The following is a 20098-nucleotide window of genomic DNA, read 5'->3' as shown; positions in this document are numbered from 1 at the left end:
CCATTTACTTTTGGACTTTTATAAAGTTTATTATGATCATAAACAGAATATGAGAAATTTTCAGATTTTTCAATTTTGAAAATATAAAGAGGCAAGCATTACAATTCTGAACCTTACATTTGTTTAGCCATAGTGCTTGTATTTGCTCTATCATATATATGAGGAGCTCTGGACCATAATCTGCTTAGTGCCAAAATTGAAAATGGAGGAAATGTTCAGGTAGGAATGTGTGACATACAATAGTCTTTTCAGAGGACTCACCCACATAATACATGTTCCCAATTGGCTCTCTGACTTACCCAGTGATATATGGCTCTTAGCAGGTTATGGTCTGGAGCTCCTCATATTTATTACTCATTTGTCCACAGTTGACTTGTAATTCACCTCTCCTTTAATTTCTTGTTTAAGTGAGTTGAACCTGAGCTTTTGACAGATAAAATGTCTTATTTTACAAAAGGCAGAAGTCTGTATTATATTCCATGACCTTTTTTATAGCCCGTATATCATTCAACAAATGACGTGTAAAACAGGATTTCACAATTTTCTCTACATTTTGTCCGTCACTCATGTAGTTGTAATTTACTTTAACAGTCAATTGAATATTACAAAACATAATGTTTTCTGTATTTCAGCTCAACATATTACAAACTTTTATTTTGTTATTATTATCTTTAGTTATAGCACCTTCAATGATTTATTTTTTATCTATTGATCTTAAGTTATCTTTTAGGTGTACTTGATGGAGTAGTTTTCTTTTTACTTATATCTACAGTGTAAGCAAGGGGTGACTGCTTCACTTGCAAAAATTTTCAGGAAACATTTACAGGCAATTGTGTTGAGTGTTAACACTTGGGAGTGTGGCAGTGGTTAGTGACAGATAAATGTGTGGAGGATTATGTGAGCACCAGTTACTGCTACTGTAATTTAGGAGAAGATATGACAAAATACAAATTAAATTTAAATAAATAATAACAATTTAAATTGTAATAACTAATGACTAGTGAATCACTGGAAAATACTCATGTATGGCAGAATTAACAGGATTTCAAAATTGTTTTCATGTTTCTCGGTGTAACAGCTTTAATCAGGAAACTAAAGTTACTAAGGGGTACGTAAATTTTCCTCCAATAGCAGCACTCGGTTAGCATTGTGAGCTTAGACGTGTGTGTGTCTCCTTGGTTTGCACTGATCTTTGTTTACTTAGTGTCATATATACTGAACTACAAGTTGCATGTCTTTCAGTATTATCTGGTGATAATTAGAGTGAATAGTGTTCACTGTACTTGCTGTTTATTTCAATTGAATGTTTATTTATTTTTTCTCATTATTATTAACTGTGCTAGTATTTATGGTGTGTCCTTGATATAACTATTTCTCTCGAGTTTGACTGTTTGACATTAGTTGTGGTCCATTCCATGAATCTTATTTGTCATACATTTTTCACTACCTAGTCCTCATTTTTTATTTACTTATTTGTTTATTTTTAGTTCTTGTACAAAATTATGAACATGAATAGTATTTGGTAAAGTATATAATTTTCAGGTATCATGAGGTAATTCAGGAATTTTCACAATATACCTTTGAGACATGGCCCTCTCCAAATTTCTGGGGAAGGTCGGGAGAGTTTGGGATTTGAAGAAACATTGTTGCATACTCGTATAGTAGTAGAGATACTGTACTATTATTATCAGCTGAGGAATGGTGTTCAAGGTCATAGTATGTTGAAATAGCACTGCTTCTCAAATTAAATAAATTAATTGGTAGGATTTTTAAACACATCAGGACAAAATATAAACCTGGCAGGGAAACTTTTAAGTGTGTGCTTGTGTGATATTCTAAGCATTTTGGTGCCAACACATTATAGGTCTTTAGGAAAACTGTGATATTCATAACAAAAATTAAATATATGGCAACTAGATGAGGGTGGTTCATAAGAATTGTATGCAAACATTTTAGCTGTTAGCCATCACTGTCCTTCACTTGTGAACGACCAAAGAGCTGTAAACCTCTTTATTTCTGGCTTGACTATCACATCAGTGAAACCCTCCCTACTTACACAGAGAAATAAAAATACTGTATGTGAAGAAATATAAACCTATAATGGAAATAATGAAAATAAATTAAAAACAGAAGTAAAAATAAAGCATCAAGTTTCAGATGAAAAAAGTAACAGTTCTGGATAGCAGTGAAATATAAGATTAATGGAAAAATTAAGAACATACAGTATAAGGTAACCTCTAAACATACCTTTTATATGTCACCAAACAAGATACTTGTAGTACCTTCATTCACAATGAGAGAGAGGGCGTTTACTCTACTTCTCCTATTTATCAAGTGTCAACCAAATACTGTGCAGTGCTCAGAAACAACATCACTACAGCCATCCGGTATATTTTCAATGTTCTTGAGTGCATTTTAACTGAAATACGGATATCAAATTTTTTCTGATTGTGTAGTGCAGTCTCTATTATCTAAAATCAGAATTTACCCCACTTTTACAGAGTATAAAATAGAAGAATCTGTTAGTATTTCAGTTTCAATTCTCAATGGAGTTCTGAAAATATATGCAAATTAGATTTTTACACATTTATCAAGATTGACCAAATTGTGTTGTTGTTCACCCAGTTCATAAACTCCTCTTGCTTATTTCATATTACTTGATTGTTGGAGTTGATTTAGCTAAACTTTTTAGAAATAATGTACAGTACCATTCCTAAACCTTTTGTCAAATACAGCATCAATATCCCTGTGTCAATATCCCTGGTAACAGTACATGTTATTTATTGGGAGGTTTGAATGAAGTAAAAAAAAATGAGTTGGTAATTATTAGATGTAGTACAGTATATGGACAAACAAATGGACAGACTGATAGAAGGTGGATAAAAAACAGATAGATACAGACAGACAGACAGATAGACAGACAGATAAATAGATAGGGTACATTTAGTGCTCAAAAGACTTATTAATATGTTGCCTATAGTTTTTGCAGGATAATACTTAAATTGATCAAAACTGTACTCTCATATATGATGGCCACAGCATCACAACCCACACATACGTTTAAATTTAGAATTACAAGCTTGTTTCACTCCATTTAACCTTATTTATCTTTAGTGTAATTGTCCTTCTCTTTGCTATTAAAAATTTCCCTATTTGGTGTAATTTACTCACTTAAAATGGAGTCTGAGTAATGATCATTCTGAGTTATAGGTGTTTTATCTGTACACAGTTTCCTTTATAATATAGGAATGTCATTCATGTCATATTATTTTTTGAGGTGTTTAATATAATGCTTCTCAATCATCTTTCTTTATTGATGTCTGTAGGTTTATCTTTGCATCACTTTTAAGAAATATATACTTTTGTAATGATTCCACTGGGTTGTTCATATACCAGTAGCTGTTCTGTTCTCTTGCTTCTTTCTCACTTCCATTACTGATGATTTTGTTAATATGTTCTGTATTTATATCTTGCTTCAGGTGATGTGGTTGATACAGAAGTAATTTGAAATGTTTAAGTAATTTTCCAGCTTTTTCACCTGACTAAGGTCTTGGTTTTCTTTGAGATGTGTAATGCTTATCCTTGACAGTAGTTTACTTCAAGTGACATGGTAGGTTGTGTTGTCACTACCCGTAGAAGCTCTGGAGATGATATTCCTGTGAATTTTGATATTTTTCCCCGATTTGCAGTTGTCCAGATACCTTTACTTTTCCCTTTGTCAACTCTCTGTTTCTCTGTGCCTCTACCAGTAACTCATGTTAGCATGTCATGCCTGTACCTCAGTAGGGCCTTGCATAGTGCATTTGAGATAAGATAATAACTGTCTAATTGTCCTTGGATGATAATTGACTTCATTTTACACAGTCAAAAGTAAGCCATATTTTCGCTGTAAACATGTTAAACCACCACATCTTCTTATATCATTCCAAACAAGCTCATTGGAATTTTTTATTGGTTTCTAGTATTGAAATTAGAATTGCAATTTTCAGTTCCAAGTGCTGGACCAGACAGTGTTAGTGCCAATGCAACATCCTCAACAACAATTGTGGTGCGATGGAAGGAGGTGCCCAAGATTCATCAGAATGGTATCATAGAGGGATACAAAGTGGTCTATGTTGGTGAGTTTTAATTACCTGTACATGGAAATACAAATAAAAAGTAAACATGTGGGAGGAAGATGAGACATTGTGCAAAGCTGATGATAACTTGGTGATATGATTTAAGAGAGTGAAATGGTTAAAAGGTCATTAACAAAAGAGGTTATCTGTTTTTGCAGCTCAACACACTGAATGATGGCAAATGAAGGGAGAAACTGTGTTGGCTTTTGAGTTTTGTGAACTTATACCAGGAAAGAGTTTGCAAGTGTAAATAAGATGATAATCTAGGATATACAATATGACCTCTCTATTCCAAATTAATTGGTGAGCAGCCAATGCAGTGTAGGGAGATTTTCATTATAAAACAAATCTCGAAAAATTTATCCAGTACTGAACATTGTTCAGTATATATGAAAAAGTTCAATATTTTTAATCCAGATAAATTGTCACAATATTGTTTTTTTTGTTTTTATATAAGATATACAGTAGTTTGGTAACACAAGACAAAAACATCCTACAACTTCTGTATAAGTTCATCTTGTGTGAGTTAAGGAGTAGCTGTGTATGAAATTTGAATAAGATCTATGTTCTGACCTCATATGCCATCTCTTCTCTGAAAAAATGGGAAAAGGAAAACAAACTTGTTTAAGTGGTACAAGTGGTGTATTATGCAGTATTTATGATGTTTACTCAAGTTGAAAAATTTGGCAGATTGTGAGAGAAATTAAGGATATTAGTGAGGATGTCAGTCTGTGGCATATTCCTATGCCTTTATTACTTTTACATTATTAGCATTTCTAACATATGCTGACTTTGCTATTTAAACATGCTTCTTTTCACTTTCTCGTAAAAAGTTTTTTTTTTTTTTTTTTTTTTTTTTTTTTTTTTTTTTTTTTTTTTACACACACACCTAACTCTGTACCTGATATTCGACCACAAGTGGTCACAATTTGTAGTTACTTCAACTTTCATACAAAGCTAGTTTTCGACATACTTTGAGTATTTAGTGTTAATTAATATCCTTTGACATTATTACAGCTAACTTAGATCTGAAGTCTTCAAAAAACAAACATGAAATCAGGTAAAAAATAAAAAGTGATGAACTCACTGGTGTAAGCAAACCAAGACAAAGAATTGGAAACTGGCCAGCCTGCACAGAACTTTTTAATATTTTTTTTATAACTTTTTGTTTTATTTTCACTATATAAAGAATACTTCCTGGACAAAGATCTCTATAAGGAAACTGTTGCAAGAGGAAGCACTATAAGAGGTATGACTGTACTGTACTATTTTAAGTAAAATATGAGTTCTTTTTGAAATGGTTGATTTTCTTCTTGTTTTGTTTTAGGTAAAAATATGAAGCCACAAGAAAAGGTGATCCCAAACAACAATACCTTCGCTGCGACCATAACCCAGCTGCGGAAGTATTACCAGTACACGGTACAAGTGTTAGCCTATACCAGGTTAGGTGATGGGGCATTGTCCACTCCTCCTCTCTTGGTGCAGACTCACGAAGATGGTAATCAACAAGAGTTTATTATCATTGTATTGAAACAGTGACACTTTTACATGCACAGTATATTAAATCAGTTGCTCTATTTGCCAGCACTGACTTTGCCTCATCTTTGTAAGATTTGTGTCTTTGGCTACAATATAGACATTGGTGTACAACTGCATATATGTATCAATTTATCCATGATTTTGGTTTCCAGTTGTACATGTTTTCTATGAAAGTCTTATGTAATGCAGTAGTCATATTTAGATTATATCTTGATTATATTAGTGACTGTAATGTATTCATTCCTCTTATTACTTTTCCATCAGTTCCTGGACCTCCATCTGAAATCTCCTTCCCTGATGTGTCGTTCACGTATGCCCGGATCATCTGGGATGTCCCTGAAGAACCAAATGGGGAGATAACTGCATACTCCATTGTTTACCACCTGGCTGACAGCACAGACGTCAACAACACCCTGGAGTTTGGGCCAACTACGCGCACTTACAAGTAAATAGATTTAACTTTTATTTATTTAGTACTACAGTATACAAGTAATGAAGGAGTTTGCTTTGATTCTCATATGATCTTGGCTTGTAGTAAAAAACATAATGCTGACAATAACTTCTTTTTTGTTCAATCCAGAATGCGACGTCTAGCTTTATACCTAGGTATGTTAATGCCTAGCAATTTGTCTCTCATTGGATTAGGTTATACATGTACTATGTCCATACTGCATACAGTAAACCCTCTTTTTAAGATGCAACAGTTGGTGGATTGTGGCTATGTTTGGTTCTGTGACCTTATTAATTACTGTAAAATATTTTTACTGCACACTTGGATAGATAAGTACATGTAAAAAATGGATTTCAATTGTTTCACCTGTTCACAAATATAAATGAAAAAATAATATATAAACATTACACTTTACTTTTGCTAAAATTTAAATCTGTAGGAAGTTGTAGTTGGATCAGATAGTTGCTACAATAGTGGCACAGTTTACAGTAAAACAAGTGAGTTGAAAAATAAGGCAAAGCTAGTCAGAATCTTTATAGGCTTCTGGACTTTATTCCTGGAGGAGTTCTGTACAGCTGTATCATACAGTAAGTTGCTGTACATTGTTATTAATGAACATTTACAGGATACTAATTATACCTTGTATTCATATCAGGCACTACGTAGCCACAGCACAGTAAACAGTTATGTTGTTTACTTATATTACACCACTAATACAAAGGGCCCCCCAAGTTCGTGTATTTTTACTTCGCGGTTCTCGGTTAATCGCGGATGACACCCTGGATGTACCCAAGAATGTCTGTGGGTAGGTTTAAAGTTGCTGGCATTTTCGTGGCCAGGACAGGGTGCCATTCGTTCTAGAGACGGTAATTTCCTTTACCTGTATTGTAAATATGTGTGTGTGTAGACACACGCACACACAAAACACATACAAACAAATAATAAGGGGAAAATACTTTCACAAATAATCAGAAACAAATTTATTAAAAAGTTAACAGTCTACTCTCAAGTCCGTTCTCTATTACAGTACTTTATTAATAGAGCACGGACTTGAGATTACATTGTCACATTTTTAATAAATTTGTTTCTGATTATTTGTGAGAGGATTTTCCCCTTATTATTTGTTTGTATGTGTTTTGTGTGTGTGTGTGTCTACACACACACACACACACATATACAATACTACAGGTAAAGGAAATAATTGTCCTAAGGGGAAACACATAAAGAGAATATACATTTCTTTGTACACAAGTAAAAATGTTGTTCGCGGATTTGGCGATTCGCGGCCATTTTGAGAGCCTAACCCCCGCATAATATGTTAAATAATACTGTAATAGTACAGCACAATATAAACAAAAGCTTAGGGTCTTTGAAGAAGTTGTGAATTTTGAACAAAATTCACATTTTGACCTCATAAGTCGGATGTCATTTTCGCAACAGAATGCCTTTTCTCTGGAAATGAAAAATTAACGTGTTGAAAGCATAAAGGTAGTCAATATTACCGAGAAAATGCATATCAGGGCTATTTAAAACACACAGGCACAACTTATATGAAGTTTTAATTATTCTGTATGTATTAAATTAATTCAATGCTCATTTATTAACACTAATTACTTGAATTTTATAAGTCTGAACCCAGATCCATAACCAGCATGTAAAATAGTATTTCAGTAGAAATATTTTTAAGGTATTAGGCTTATCATTTTAGCCAAATTCCCGATCTCTGGGATTATGTTCCAAATCTTGGTATACGTACTGTTGATACCGTACCATTATTTTACCACGCAATGGTTGAGATTACATTCTAGTTCAGGTTGCCTTTTTTTTTCTTGCCATTAATTTTACCTGTACTACTGTACTGTATATACAGACATGGAAGCAAACTATAAATGACAAAATGTATTATCTATTCTTTATTTATAATTCAATTTATCCTTGCAGGGCTGTTGAGTTAAAGCCTGAAAGCTATTACATGTTTTTGGTGAGTGCTCGCACACGGCTAGGTTATGGCAAGGCCTTGAAAGCTCCTGTGTACACGACAAACAATAGGGAGCTGCCTGCACCTCCTTCCCGTCCCTCTATCTCCCATTCACAAATCACTTCAAGAACTATTACCTTCTCCTGGAACCCTGGCAGAGATGGGTTTGCCCCAATCAGGTGAGATCATAAGTATTTTTAAATATTTGTTTGATTATTGAAAGTTCTGTTATTTTCTCTGATACAGTAAAAAAAATCAAAATATTCCATTAGAGATTAATTGTACGTAATGTCCTACATAATAGATCATGAATTCCTAAAAATATCCAGCATAGTTCTTGTTATTTTATCCTTTGTTGACATTACTGGGCTTTTCTCTCCATATAATCCGTTAGATGAGAGGCTTCACATCTAATGGGCCCTCGATATTACGGACTTTCACCTCTACATACAGTAGTTCGTTAGATGGAGGTTTCATATGTAACAAACCTTTGATATAGCAAACCTTTCTGTCCATATAGTCCTTTAAATTGAGGTTTCACTGTACAATACTGTACTCCAAAATTTATTCATGAACTTAATTGTATCATTTTGTATTCTACAGGTACTACACAGTTCAGTATACTGAGGGAAATAGTGGTTGGCAGACTATTGATGAAAGAATAGATTATTCAAGTAACAGTTATACTGCAGAAAATCTTAAACCCTTTACTGCTTACAAGTTTCGGCTTCGGGCCACAAATGACATAGGAGCAAGTGGCTGGAGTGATGGTAGTGTGGAGGTCAGGACTCTGCCAGCTGCACCCATTGAACCTCCAACTGATATTAAGGTATGTGTATTACAGTGCTGATAACAAGCCATTTTTAAGTATCATTTAATAGGAGTTGATAGAGATGGAAAATGAGGTAACATATTATAAAAAAAGTCATTGCCTTTTGTTTAGCTAAGCAATGATGTTATATATATACAGTATATAAATTAAATTGGTAGTTAGTTTATTCATATTTGACTTTGTTTGCCAGGTTATCCCTATAACAACAAAGAGTGTACGGGTAGAATGGACACCCCTCTTCCCAAACTCCTGGAGCGGAGATGACAAGACAGGTGGCTACAGGGTAAAATACCGGCAGATGTCGGATATCCCCACAGCTTTTAGCATGCAACAAAAGGAACTGAAGAACACTTTAGCCCGAGATGTTGTACTGGAGGATCTTGAGGTAAATACTGCTTCACAGACTACACGATGCCCATTATATGTAGTAGAGGAGTTTTATTTGTCAGCAGGTATCTATAGTGTATCTAGCATGTTAAGTTAAACTGTCCACCAGGTGTCTGCTCCTTGAGGCTCTCTACTTAAACAAATCTAAACACCTGTCCTTGTCACAATTTTGTAAGCCCACATTCTCCCTTGCTCTGTCCTTTTGCTTCATTCTGAATCCTCTGATGTGTCACTGCCTGATTGAGCTTATCTTAAATTTCTTATCTAAAATAAATTCAAAACTCTCTCCTTCATCTCTGTGACCATGCAGTACAGTATCTGTATTTCTCCAGTTCTCCATTTGTCCTTCTCATGATTAAACTTTGAAATTAATCTCTCTCTTGTGAGTACTTTTACCGTTGTTGTATATCAATATTTCACCTTTGCTTTCATAAAATGGATAGTTGTCATGCTTGGTGAGTGAATAACAAAATGAGTGAAAATTAGGAAAAGTTAGTGAGTGTATACAGACATAAATGACATATGTGAAGTCTTTTATCAGTTGCTGACACAATTATCTGCACCTTTTAAAAATGTTACCAGTATCTCTTCCAAGCTCAAATGTTGGTACCAAACAAGGTTATTTTATATATACAGTATTCTTATACTGTATATGTAATACAGTACAGTACTGTACTTTCAGATGTTTGCACTATATTAGAGTTTGTTGTCAATCAAACCTGGTATTTTTAAGCCACTATTAAAAAATTCCTGTTATATTCCTGTATCATATTATTAGAAAAGGTAACATATGGAGACTGTAATATCATGGAAAGACATGTAATTTAACTGGGAGTGAAGTATATGTATTATATGTTTACTTCCACAGATGGATACAAATTATGAAGTGTTGGTGGTGGCATTTAATGCACAGGGAGAGTCACCTTCTTCTGCCCCCATCACTGTGTATGTGGGAGAAGCTGTGCCCACTGGCAATCCCAAGAATGTAAAGACTGAAGCTTTGTCATCTACTGAGATAAAGATTTCTTGGGAGGTAAGTCTTTTGAAATACTGTATATTGGTTTTGTTATTTTATTCTTTTCTTTATGTTGATTGAATTAATGCATTTACAATAAGTGATTGAATTAGCCTGGGATAAGTTTTTAATGAGCGGTTGTAATAAAAGTGAGAGGGGTTACTTATTTTTCTTTATAACAGCCTCCTGAAGAACAAGACAAAAATGGAGAACTTCTTGGCTACAAGATCTTTTATAGAAGTGAAAAAGACCCAGAAGGTTCTGATGAGGTTGAAGTAGTTGGAGCTTCAACTACAAATTATGAACTCCTGTATTTGGAAATGTATACACGATATATTATAACCATCTTATGCTTCAATCCTGCTGGGGACGGCCCCAAATCTGACCCAGTGTACTCCAGGACACTAGAAGATCTTCCTGGACCTGTTACCAATCTAAGCTTTACTGATATTACAATGAATAGCCTAAAAGTGGTTTGGAATGCTCCAACAAGACCTAATGGGAAGATTGTGGGATATCTTGTGACATATGAAACTGCAAGGCCTGATGAAAGTGAGTCATTTGTTATATGTTACACTAACTCCTTGCAAATAACATTGATTTATGTAAAATATTTTAGTATATTTATTGGTAATGCTTGTTGATACAGAATTATGAAATTAAAGACTTTTCAATAATTTGTATCAGAAATGCTATTTTCCACATAACGTTAGGGTTCTTGCTAACCTGTCTTATATAATTACAGATTTCAGTAAGCAAGTGAAGCAAAAAGTAACAACATCCTACTTACTGGTGACGTCACTAGAAGAAGAGGTTGCCTATGTGTTTAGTGTTAGAGCACAGACCATTGATTATGGTCCAGAGGTAACTTCCTTTATATTAAGAAAACTTTGTGTGATCATAGCATACAGCCATTTTTGTATGTTTGTTATGCTATTTAAGGAAATATTAAATCTTATAGATTTCTTACTACACACTGAAGGGAATGTTGTTCTCATTTTATTTATATGTTTGTCAGTGTTTGTATGTTTATAAACAATCAATATAAAAACCCCCAATAATTTAGATAAAAAAATATTGGGGACTACCTCAGCAGTGGAATGGTTAGATGTCAGTTCACCTTTCTTCTGGCTTGCATTCAATCCCAGGGTCCAGTAAAAAAAAATCTGAGTTCTTGCAGCCCTGCACCAAACTGACAGGGTACTAGCCTATCAGGGAGAGCCTTCTCCATAGGAACCTGAGGTGTTAAATATGTTTGCTGAATTGAGTGCTGGCTAAGATTAAGGAGCTTGATTTAGACAGAGAACAGGATTTTACAGTGGAGGAGTGTAGAAGTGTGTGCTAAGGTTGTGTTTTATCTAACAAGAGGCTCTTTTTAACTCTTAAATGGCAGCAAACATTAATTAATGTTAGCTGTTGGGACAGCGGCCAAAATCACCGAAAATTTCATGTTCCTTACTTTCCGGTTTTTACGGATTAGGGAATCTTATCTGCCATTTAGGGGTTACAAGTAATAATGATCAAATTTAGATAAATGTTTTAAAATGTTGACAACTATCCCATTTGTTTGCCTTTTAATATCTTACTGTGTGTATGTAGAAAAGGATTAAATATACTGTACCTCTTGAATCCGAGTAAATGGACATATTCTTGGTCTTCATCAATAGTTTTAATGAAGATGTGTAGTTATTGGAAAGTTCAGGGAAAGTAGTAAGCTTGTAACTGTCTTGAAAAATAAATGTTTTATTCTATATTTCATTATAGTTCATGTCTATAAATTATATGTATAATACATTCTCTTACTACCAGGTACAAGCAAATGTTACAACGGGTCCTCAGCCTGGATCTCCATCACGGCCAAAAGACCTAACACTAACCAAGACAGTGTCTAGTGTTACTTTACATTGGCGTAATAGTCACTCGGGAAAAGGCTCCATTCTTGGTTATTACATTGAGGCAAGAAAAATTGGTAAGTGATTATTGTTGTATAGTAGCTAACACTAGTAGATGTAACCCCACAAAATTAATAAAAGTGTAAATTTTTAAACACTTGAGTCCTATGTGTAAATTATTATTTAAATCTTGATGCAATGTAGTATTGCAAATTAATTTGACCTTGCTTATCTATCAGGAGCATGAAATTATATTAATTGTGCCTGGCAAAAACCAAAATGCATTGCACTTTTCCTATATACATTATATAGTCACAATTATTAAAAAATCACTTTCCTGTTAAAGTTGTGTTTTAGTGAAATATTGCACCTATACAAGAATAATTTTATGTGAGCACTGTGTATGAATTGAGTTTTTTATATATAGTTTTGAGCATATTTATGGTATTCCTGATTTCAAGTATTGTTGCCTATCTTTACATCCTTGCAGTAACAATATTCAATATGCATGAAATATAGGGTGTGTTTAGAAAGTAATATTGATCAGAAATAGAGTTAATCCCTTTGATCATGGTGTCTAAGGTTCCTTCCATAGTTTGAGCACCTTAACTTGTCAGTCAGGACCCCTTAGTTTCTCATGACAAAGAGATGGACTTACCTTTTGATGACTATATTTTTAGACATATCCTGAAGCATTAGTGTTCAAGCACTCCACTGTAGCTAGGTTATCTTGGCTGTTTATGGTGGTGGTTTTCTAAGTTTTTCTTCTCTTCTTTTGTACATTTACCCTCCTCGCCTGCCCGACAGCCGCCAGCTTTGAATGGCAGATGTGTAAGTATAGGGGGTGCGATGATGTAACTATGTTTGTTTCTTGCTTAACATTTTACCTGCTACTGTTTTGTTTAACTAAGTAAGAGATCAAATATTTTGGTACATAGTGTTGTTAGTTTATCCAGTGAGTCCTATGTTAATCATGCCATCAGTATTTGCTTGTATTCTCTATATTGTACTGTCATGATTTCTTTTATAATGCCTGCATTAGCCTTGACTGCTATGATGACAGTATTGTACTGTACACAAAACTAACTTTGTTAAATTGAATGCAGGATTAAGATAAGGAATATTTTTACATGCTCTGTTACTCCTAAATTGGTCACAAAATTAGTACTGTATATCTTAAAAGTGTTTTCCTTAACCATTATTGAGACATGGGGTAAAACTCACATTGTACAGTATTACTTAATGGAATTGTCATAGATTTAACAAATACTGTAATTAGATAAAAAGAAAACAGATGCAGTACATACCCCTTTGACCCACTAGCTCATGTGAGAGTAAATATTATTCCACATGTGCTACAACCCCTTGTAAACGGGCTTCCACCTGAGCTGAATAAAATCGTCTGGCATTGGCTAAATTAAATATTAAAAGAGGCATCCCCAGTGAATGGGTTAACCTCATTTTCTGCAGTTCATCAGTTGCTGCACTCAAGTTATTTAGTGAATTTTATGGAATTCAGAGTTCACGTGATGCTCTTAATTCCAAGACCAATACAGTAATGTGGGCATAATTATAGCATGAACTTATTCTTCTTGTGTGAACATATCCGTGGATGTTCTTGCTTATGGCCAACAAAAATGCGAGAAATAAGGCTCGCACCAGAATGCCCACAATATGTTCTTACTAGAAAAGATATCTGTGAGGAAATTTAAGAATATACATAGCTTTAACAAACAAGATTTATATTTTACATAATACAAATGGAAAAAAAAACAGCCATGAAACCAAGTATTACAAGTGATTCTTTTAGCCTATCGGGTGATAACAAACTAACCACTTCTTCTAATTCCTGCTGCTGTTTCTACTAATAACAAGCTTTGCATCTTAACATTACTTGAATGACTAATGATTTTTTTTTATTGGAATATCATTTGAAATTCTTAGGTAATAACCTCAATTAAATATTTTGCCTCAAACATTGCATGGTAATGTAATGTGTAACAATTCTATGATTATTGTCTTATATTAGAATTGAGTTTTACTTAGGTAATTACTTCTACGTTAATTCGCCATTTTGATTATAAGTAATACACAGTACAATATCTCATTTCTCAAAATCTTGAAATATTTTAAAGCGAGTAACAGTATTCTTTGCAGCTTGTATAAGCACACTCAGTCTTTTGTCTAGCTAGTGTTTGATGTCTTCTGTTATTATGTACAGTTATCTTGATTAGTCACTTTTTTTTATAATTAGATAACAATTGTGAGGGAGCATGTTTTTTACTTTGATATATGTCTTCAGACTCAGACAAGTGGTCAGTACTGATGAAGACTGAGACGGGTGAGGTTGAGGAGTACACTGTGTCTTACCAGAACTTGCTGCCATCCACACAGTATGAATTCCGCCTTATTGCTTACAACATGTATGGAATATCCTTTCCAGCAATCGCTATTGAGAAGGTATGTTTTTTTCAATAACTTTATAAAAATTTTGGCCCAAGAGTTAACCCTTAAGCCCCAGGTTAGGGTGCTGCTGGCAGTAACCCCCACAGGGATAAATCGAGAAAAAATCAACTTGTCAAAAAAATACAAATAAAAAAAAAATTGGCGGGAATAGGCAGATGTTCTGGAACGTCACCCGTGTAACACTGGTCGCACGTTCTGGAATGTCACCCGGGGCCTAAGGGTTAATGATAGTAAGTCGGAATTAGATTTTGCGGAGCTTCATGTACAGTAATTCCCCGTTGAACGAATGGGTTAGGTTCCACTAAAACGCTTTCGTTAGGTGGATTACTTTCATTGAATCCATTTTTCCCATTTATTTTAATGTAATAAGGGGGGCTGTGTTCCTGTACTAAGCTCTGTGACAAAATAATTGCAACATATCAAAATACAGTAAAATCTCTGTTTGTCGGAATCCCTCAAACCCGGAACTCTCGGATAGCCAGAATTGAAATTTTCTCGGGAAAACGCTCCCAAAGCTGGAATTTTCTGGAAAATTCCGGCTTTGAGAACAATTTCTGAGGGGAACATTTTCCGGAAAATTACGGGGATAGCGGAGTTTTTTACTGGCTTGAGAGATGAAAATTGCGCGCGTTTTCCGGAAATTCGAAGAAAATTTTGGTACCCCAAAAATTCTTTAAAATTACAGGGATGGGGGATATTTTTCCGGGTCCAAGAGATGATGTAATAGGCAATTTCTGGAACTCACGAGAACATTTTTCCGTTACTTGGAAGATTTCCAGGATGAGGGACTTTTTTCTGGCTTTGGGAGAGTTGTCTCGTGACCTGGAAATCTCTCATTCCTAAAAGTGCTCTGCATTAATTGTTCTGGCCAACAGAGATATCACTGTACAGGTGCTCCTCTACTTAAGAATGTTTAACTTACAAACTTTCAGAGATACAAACATCATCACTGAGGGGGGTTACCTGCCAGAACAGGTGTTTAATGTGGATGAGACTGGATTATTTTGAAGAAAATTCCAGATAGAACAAACATTATCTAAGAGGAGAAGAGTGAGCCAGGTTTTAAGGCTTTATTAAAGGGTATAGCTGTACTAAATATCCATAATCTTTTCATTTTTTACAATATGTTTGGTATCTACAAGAGTAAAGTTGGACTTACAAACAGTTGGACTTAAAAACAAGCCACAGGAACGTAACTCGTTCGCAAGTAGAGGAGCACCTGTATAGATAAAAACAATAAAACATGTAAAACATAAAGGTACAAATAGTGTTATCACAGAGTCCGTCACCGTTTTCAAATTAGACTACAAGATATGTATTTCTCCCATACGTATGCCTGGCTACACCTGGCAATGGGAGCGGGCAAGGGGAGTGAGTGACTGCGAGTTGAGCGTCATCTGCAGTTGTAACTCTCCTCGCTCCCTGCTTTATTTCACTGGATTTACTGTTATAATTAGTGTATACTGATAGAATAATGATTAATCATGGCATTTTAGCCACCAGGCTACTGTGCCAAGCTGTGAGGCATGTGATGGTTGTTTTTCAACTAATATTTTTGGATAGATAAAAGCAACTTTATTAATTTTTACTCCGTTACATGCACACACCCTCCTACAAAAATATTGTGAAAAAGGTAAAAGAAATAATTGTCCTAAGGGCAAACCTATAAAGGGCATAAACATTTCTTTGCACACAAGTTAGCTGGCTCGGTGAGTGAGGGAGGGGAGGAGGGCGCAGTGTGTATCTGGGGGAACATTGCTAGGGAGATGGCGCAGGTCATGTTCCAGCTGGTCTCTGTTACTATAGCGAACCAGGGAGTCTTATGCTAATGGTGACTGTGTTAAACATTCATTTGGTACGTCTGTGTTAAACATTCATTTGGCTTTTATATACTGGTTTGGCAGTACAATATTTTTTGTTGTACAATATTATATTGTGAATGACGGTTATGGAAGAATGAGTGAGAGAGGCAGTGGGTGGGAGGAAGGTGGGAGGCAGAGGATGTCGTGCTGATCTGCTCTGGCGAAAGAAAATCCATCTCTGCATCACTGAAATTCTGATTTAGGTGGTGATAATAGAAGTATTGGTGGTGATGATGGTGATCATGGAGCTTGTGGTGGAGAGGGAGATTGTGGCAAGTGGTGAGGAGATGATGCGTCAATCTGTTTGTTTGGTAACACTGGCTGCAGCACTGCCAGACACAACTGAACAGCTGATGTTTTCCCACAAAATTGAGTGTAAGTATAAATGAATATTGTATTCCTTCTACATCATGTTGCATAAATTTTGAATTATGGAGTGAGACTAACAAATAAAAAATGTACAGTACTGTACATACAATATTGTACTATCATGAATTACAGTCATAGTAGAATGAGTGAGAGGCAGTGTGTTGGCTAGATGCAGTGAGTGGGAGGGAGGGAGGAAAGAAGGTGAAATTATGATTTAGGTGGTGATTATATAGGTGATGGTGATCATGGAGCTGGTGGTGAGAAAGATGGAAGTGACTTACCTTTCGTAATGGTAGAACATTCTTTAGTTAATCGTCAAATGGGTAGTAAAAACTTGCTTTCATTATACTGGGGATTTGTTCAAAGGATTAACATTCAACGGGGACTTGCTGTACAGTATACAGTGGTATCTCCGTTAGCTGGAACAATTGGTGCAGAGCAATTCTGGGAATGGGAAATTTCTGGGTAACGAGATGACTCTCAAAGCTGGAATAAAATCCCTCATCCCCGGAATTTTCTTGGAAGTTCCAGAAATTGCACATTACCGGTACATCATCTCTTGAACCCGGAAAGAAATCCCCCATCCTCGGAATTTTCCAGGTACCGGAATTTTCTCGGGCTTTTCCAGAATGATTAATGATTTCATCTTTCAAAGCCGGAAAAAAATTCCCCATTCTGGAATTTTCTAAAATTTTCCAGGTATCCAAATTTTTCTCTGAATTTCCAGAAAATGTGCCTGATTTTCCTCTCAAAACCGGGAAAAAAATCCCCCATCCTCGAATTTTTCAGGTGCTGGGAACATTTTCTCCGAATTTTCCAGAAAATGTGCCTTGGAAAAGCATTCCAAAAGCCAGATTTTCCAGAAAATTCCGGTTTTGGGAACGATTTTCCAAGAAAATTTCAATTCCAGCTATTGGAGAGTTCCAGTTTGGAGGGATTCCAGCTAATGGATATATTATTATCATCAAAATGTAGTTAGCATGTACTGCATGGCCCTTCATTGGCCCCATAATGCAAACTAATATTTGAGAGAAATGAACTTTATGCTTTATTATTTTTATTTACCGTTATATGTAATCTTAGTAAGAATTATAACTGCCATATACTGTACTACAACATTTGGTGTTTGATCTAGAAACACTTGATGCCAGATTGTGATATCCATATTTTGCAGCTGTTGTAAACACTAAATTTTTTTAATTTCACTGACCCTCAGTACCTTCACTACAATTGTTGTCTTATAATTTTTGGTGTATCATCTAATGAAATTTTCTGAGGGTCAGTTTTGGAGAAATATAGATTGGTTATTTGAGCATTAGATGATTTTTTTTTGTGGGGGGGGGGGGTGCAAGGATACTTGAAGTTAAGACACCTACAGAATGACCCTAACCCTTTCATTACAGCATGGAAAACTGTTAATTAGACCCTCAAATTATTGAGTTTATGATTTTTGGAGGGAGGGGGTAGGAATATTTTTACTGTTAAATTCCGTGCCAAACGCGCCGCTTGGTGTGTGGGGTTTGTTTACATCCACTCGGTCTGTGTTCTGCTGCTACCGCATGTGTTGTTCACTGCTTCCTATCAGTCTACCTCTGTCAACTAACTACTGTGCTTAGACATCATGCCAAAAGTCTCTCGGAAGTCTTAGAAAGTAAGTGGTGTGGGGGAGAAAGTCAAAAGAGTGTGGTTTATCAATTGGAAAAAAGTTTGGACAAAATTTTAAACAAACACCATACCCCCTAGTTTAAAGTAAGCCATGAATAATGTTTCTAATTTTTCTATGTACATATCATGTATCTGAGGAGTACCCGTGAGTGTGAGCATATTTATGGAATTTATCTCGATTTAGCGAACTAGTTCACTAAATCCAGCGAAAAATTCTGGAAAAAATCCTTCCGCTTAATTGAGAGTTCGTTGTATCAGATTCCATTGAATCGAGAGTATACACTGGACCCTCGTTTTATGTGCATTCACTACAGGGTATATGCAAATTTGCGTTTATGCAGCGACCCTATTTTTACCCATACAGCTTAATTTATTTTATGCAGAAATGATTCCCTATTATGCGTTCTGTAGAAGATATGGCGCACTAGTTTTATATTAAATTATACTATTAACTTTATTTCTAAGCCACATTAGAGTATTTTAATGATTTTTCTTCGAATTTCAAAGCATTAATGCTCCAGAAATGGTTGTGAAACGTGGCACAGTGTTTGTGTGTGTCTACTGCGCTGTATATTACGTCATGGGATGTGGCTGGAGTATTGGGTCAGCCACTCCACACACTTTCACTTTCCACACAAACACCCATGCTCATCATATGTCTTAGTTTATAGTTTTCTTTTATATTTTATAGTTTTATATTATATTTTACTGCAGTGTTATAATATATTATCTTTATTTCTAACTCGCCTTAGAGTATTGTCATGTTTTTTCAATATCTTTTATAACATTACTGTTGTGGAACATATCCTAATTTTCCCCATAAGAATAAGTATTCATTATACTGTATGTGGATTCCCATTATGCTGTGTTGTCACAGAACGCAACCATAGCATAAAGCGAGGGTCAGTGTAAGGTATATTCCAATTTTTTGCCCAAATTTCTGTGATAGCGAGTTTTGCTTTCTGTTACTCAAATAAATTAATCATTTCCAGAATAGTGAATTTCTGTAAAGCAAATTTCCAAAACTTGGGGGTTGACTACAATTTAGGGTATCCGTCCCAGCCATAGTATACTGCAGGAAGCATTTACATCCGTAATGAAAGAGTTAAGAGAACAAGGACCTATGGTACCTAACTGCTTGCAAAATATCCTGCAGGATTATTTCAATTTTATTGTTGTTTTTCAGATTGTGACTCCATCTAAGCGGTTTCTAGAGTATGGGTATCTCCAGCAGCGACCATTCTATCATCAGACTTGGTTCATGGTGACACTGGCAGCCATATCTATTGTCCTCATTATCATTGTTATTGCTGCATTGTGTGTTAAGAGCAAAACCTACAAATATAAACGTAAGTTGATTATCTATAATAGAGTTTTGCACAGCTTTTTGTATTTCAGTCAAATCTTCTTATAGTGGTCACCATCATGTAGCTTAAGAAGGCACACCTTGTATTGGTTGGGATTTCATTTTTGGTTGATGTTTTTCTTTCTCATTTTGTGTTTTATGAGCAGTAGAACATGTTT

At 35.1% G+C, this 20098-nt stretch overlaps 1 protein-coding gene across 1 annotated transcript in view; it reads left to right on the top strand.

Moving 5' to 3' along the window:
- LOC121875542 (protein sidekick-like) overlaps positions 1-20098 on the top strand; it is a 48301-nt gene that overhangs the window by 19990 nt on the left and 8213 nt on the right. Inside the window, exons 21-33 of the mRNA XM_042380126.1 lie at positions 3990-4118; positions 5446-5616; positions 5922-6102; positions 8050-8265; positions 8690-8915; positions 9109-9303; positions 10174-10338; positions 10503-10872; positions 11066-11184; positions 12130-12289; positions 13020-13043; positions 14515-14672; positions 19761-19923. Coding sequence (XP_042236060.1) covers positions 3990-4118; positions 5446-5616; positions 5922-6102; positions 8050-8265; positions 8690-8915; positions 9109-9303; positions 10174-10338; positions 10503-10872; positions 11066-11184; positions 12130-12289; positions 13020-13043; positions 14515-14672; positions 19761-19923 — 2277 coding nt within the window. The remainder of the gene's footprint in view (positions 1-3989; positions 4119-5445; positions 5617-5921; positions 6103-8049; positions 8266-8689; positions 8916-9108; positions 9304-10173; positions 10339-10502; positions 10873-11065; positions 11185-12129; positions 12290-13019; positions 13044-14514; positions 14673-19760; positions 19924-20098) is intronic.

The sequence above is a fragment of the Homarus americanus genome, unplaced genomic scaffold (assembly GCF_018991925.1).
Source record: "Homarus americanus isolate GMGI-L3 unplaced genomic scaffold, GMGI_Hamer_2.0 scaffold39745, whole genome shotgun sequence".
Taxonomy (NCBI): domain Eukaryota; kingdom Metazoa; phylum Arthropoda; class Malacostraca; order Decapoda; family Nephropidae; genus Homarus; species Homarus americanus.
This window is presented reverse-complemented; position numbering and strand designations above follow the sequence as displayed.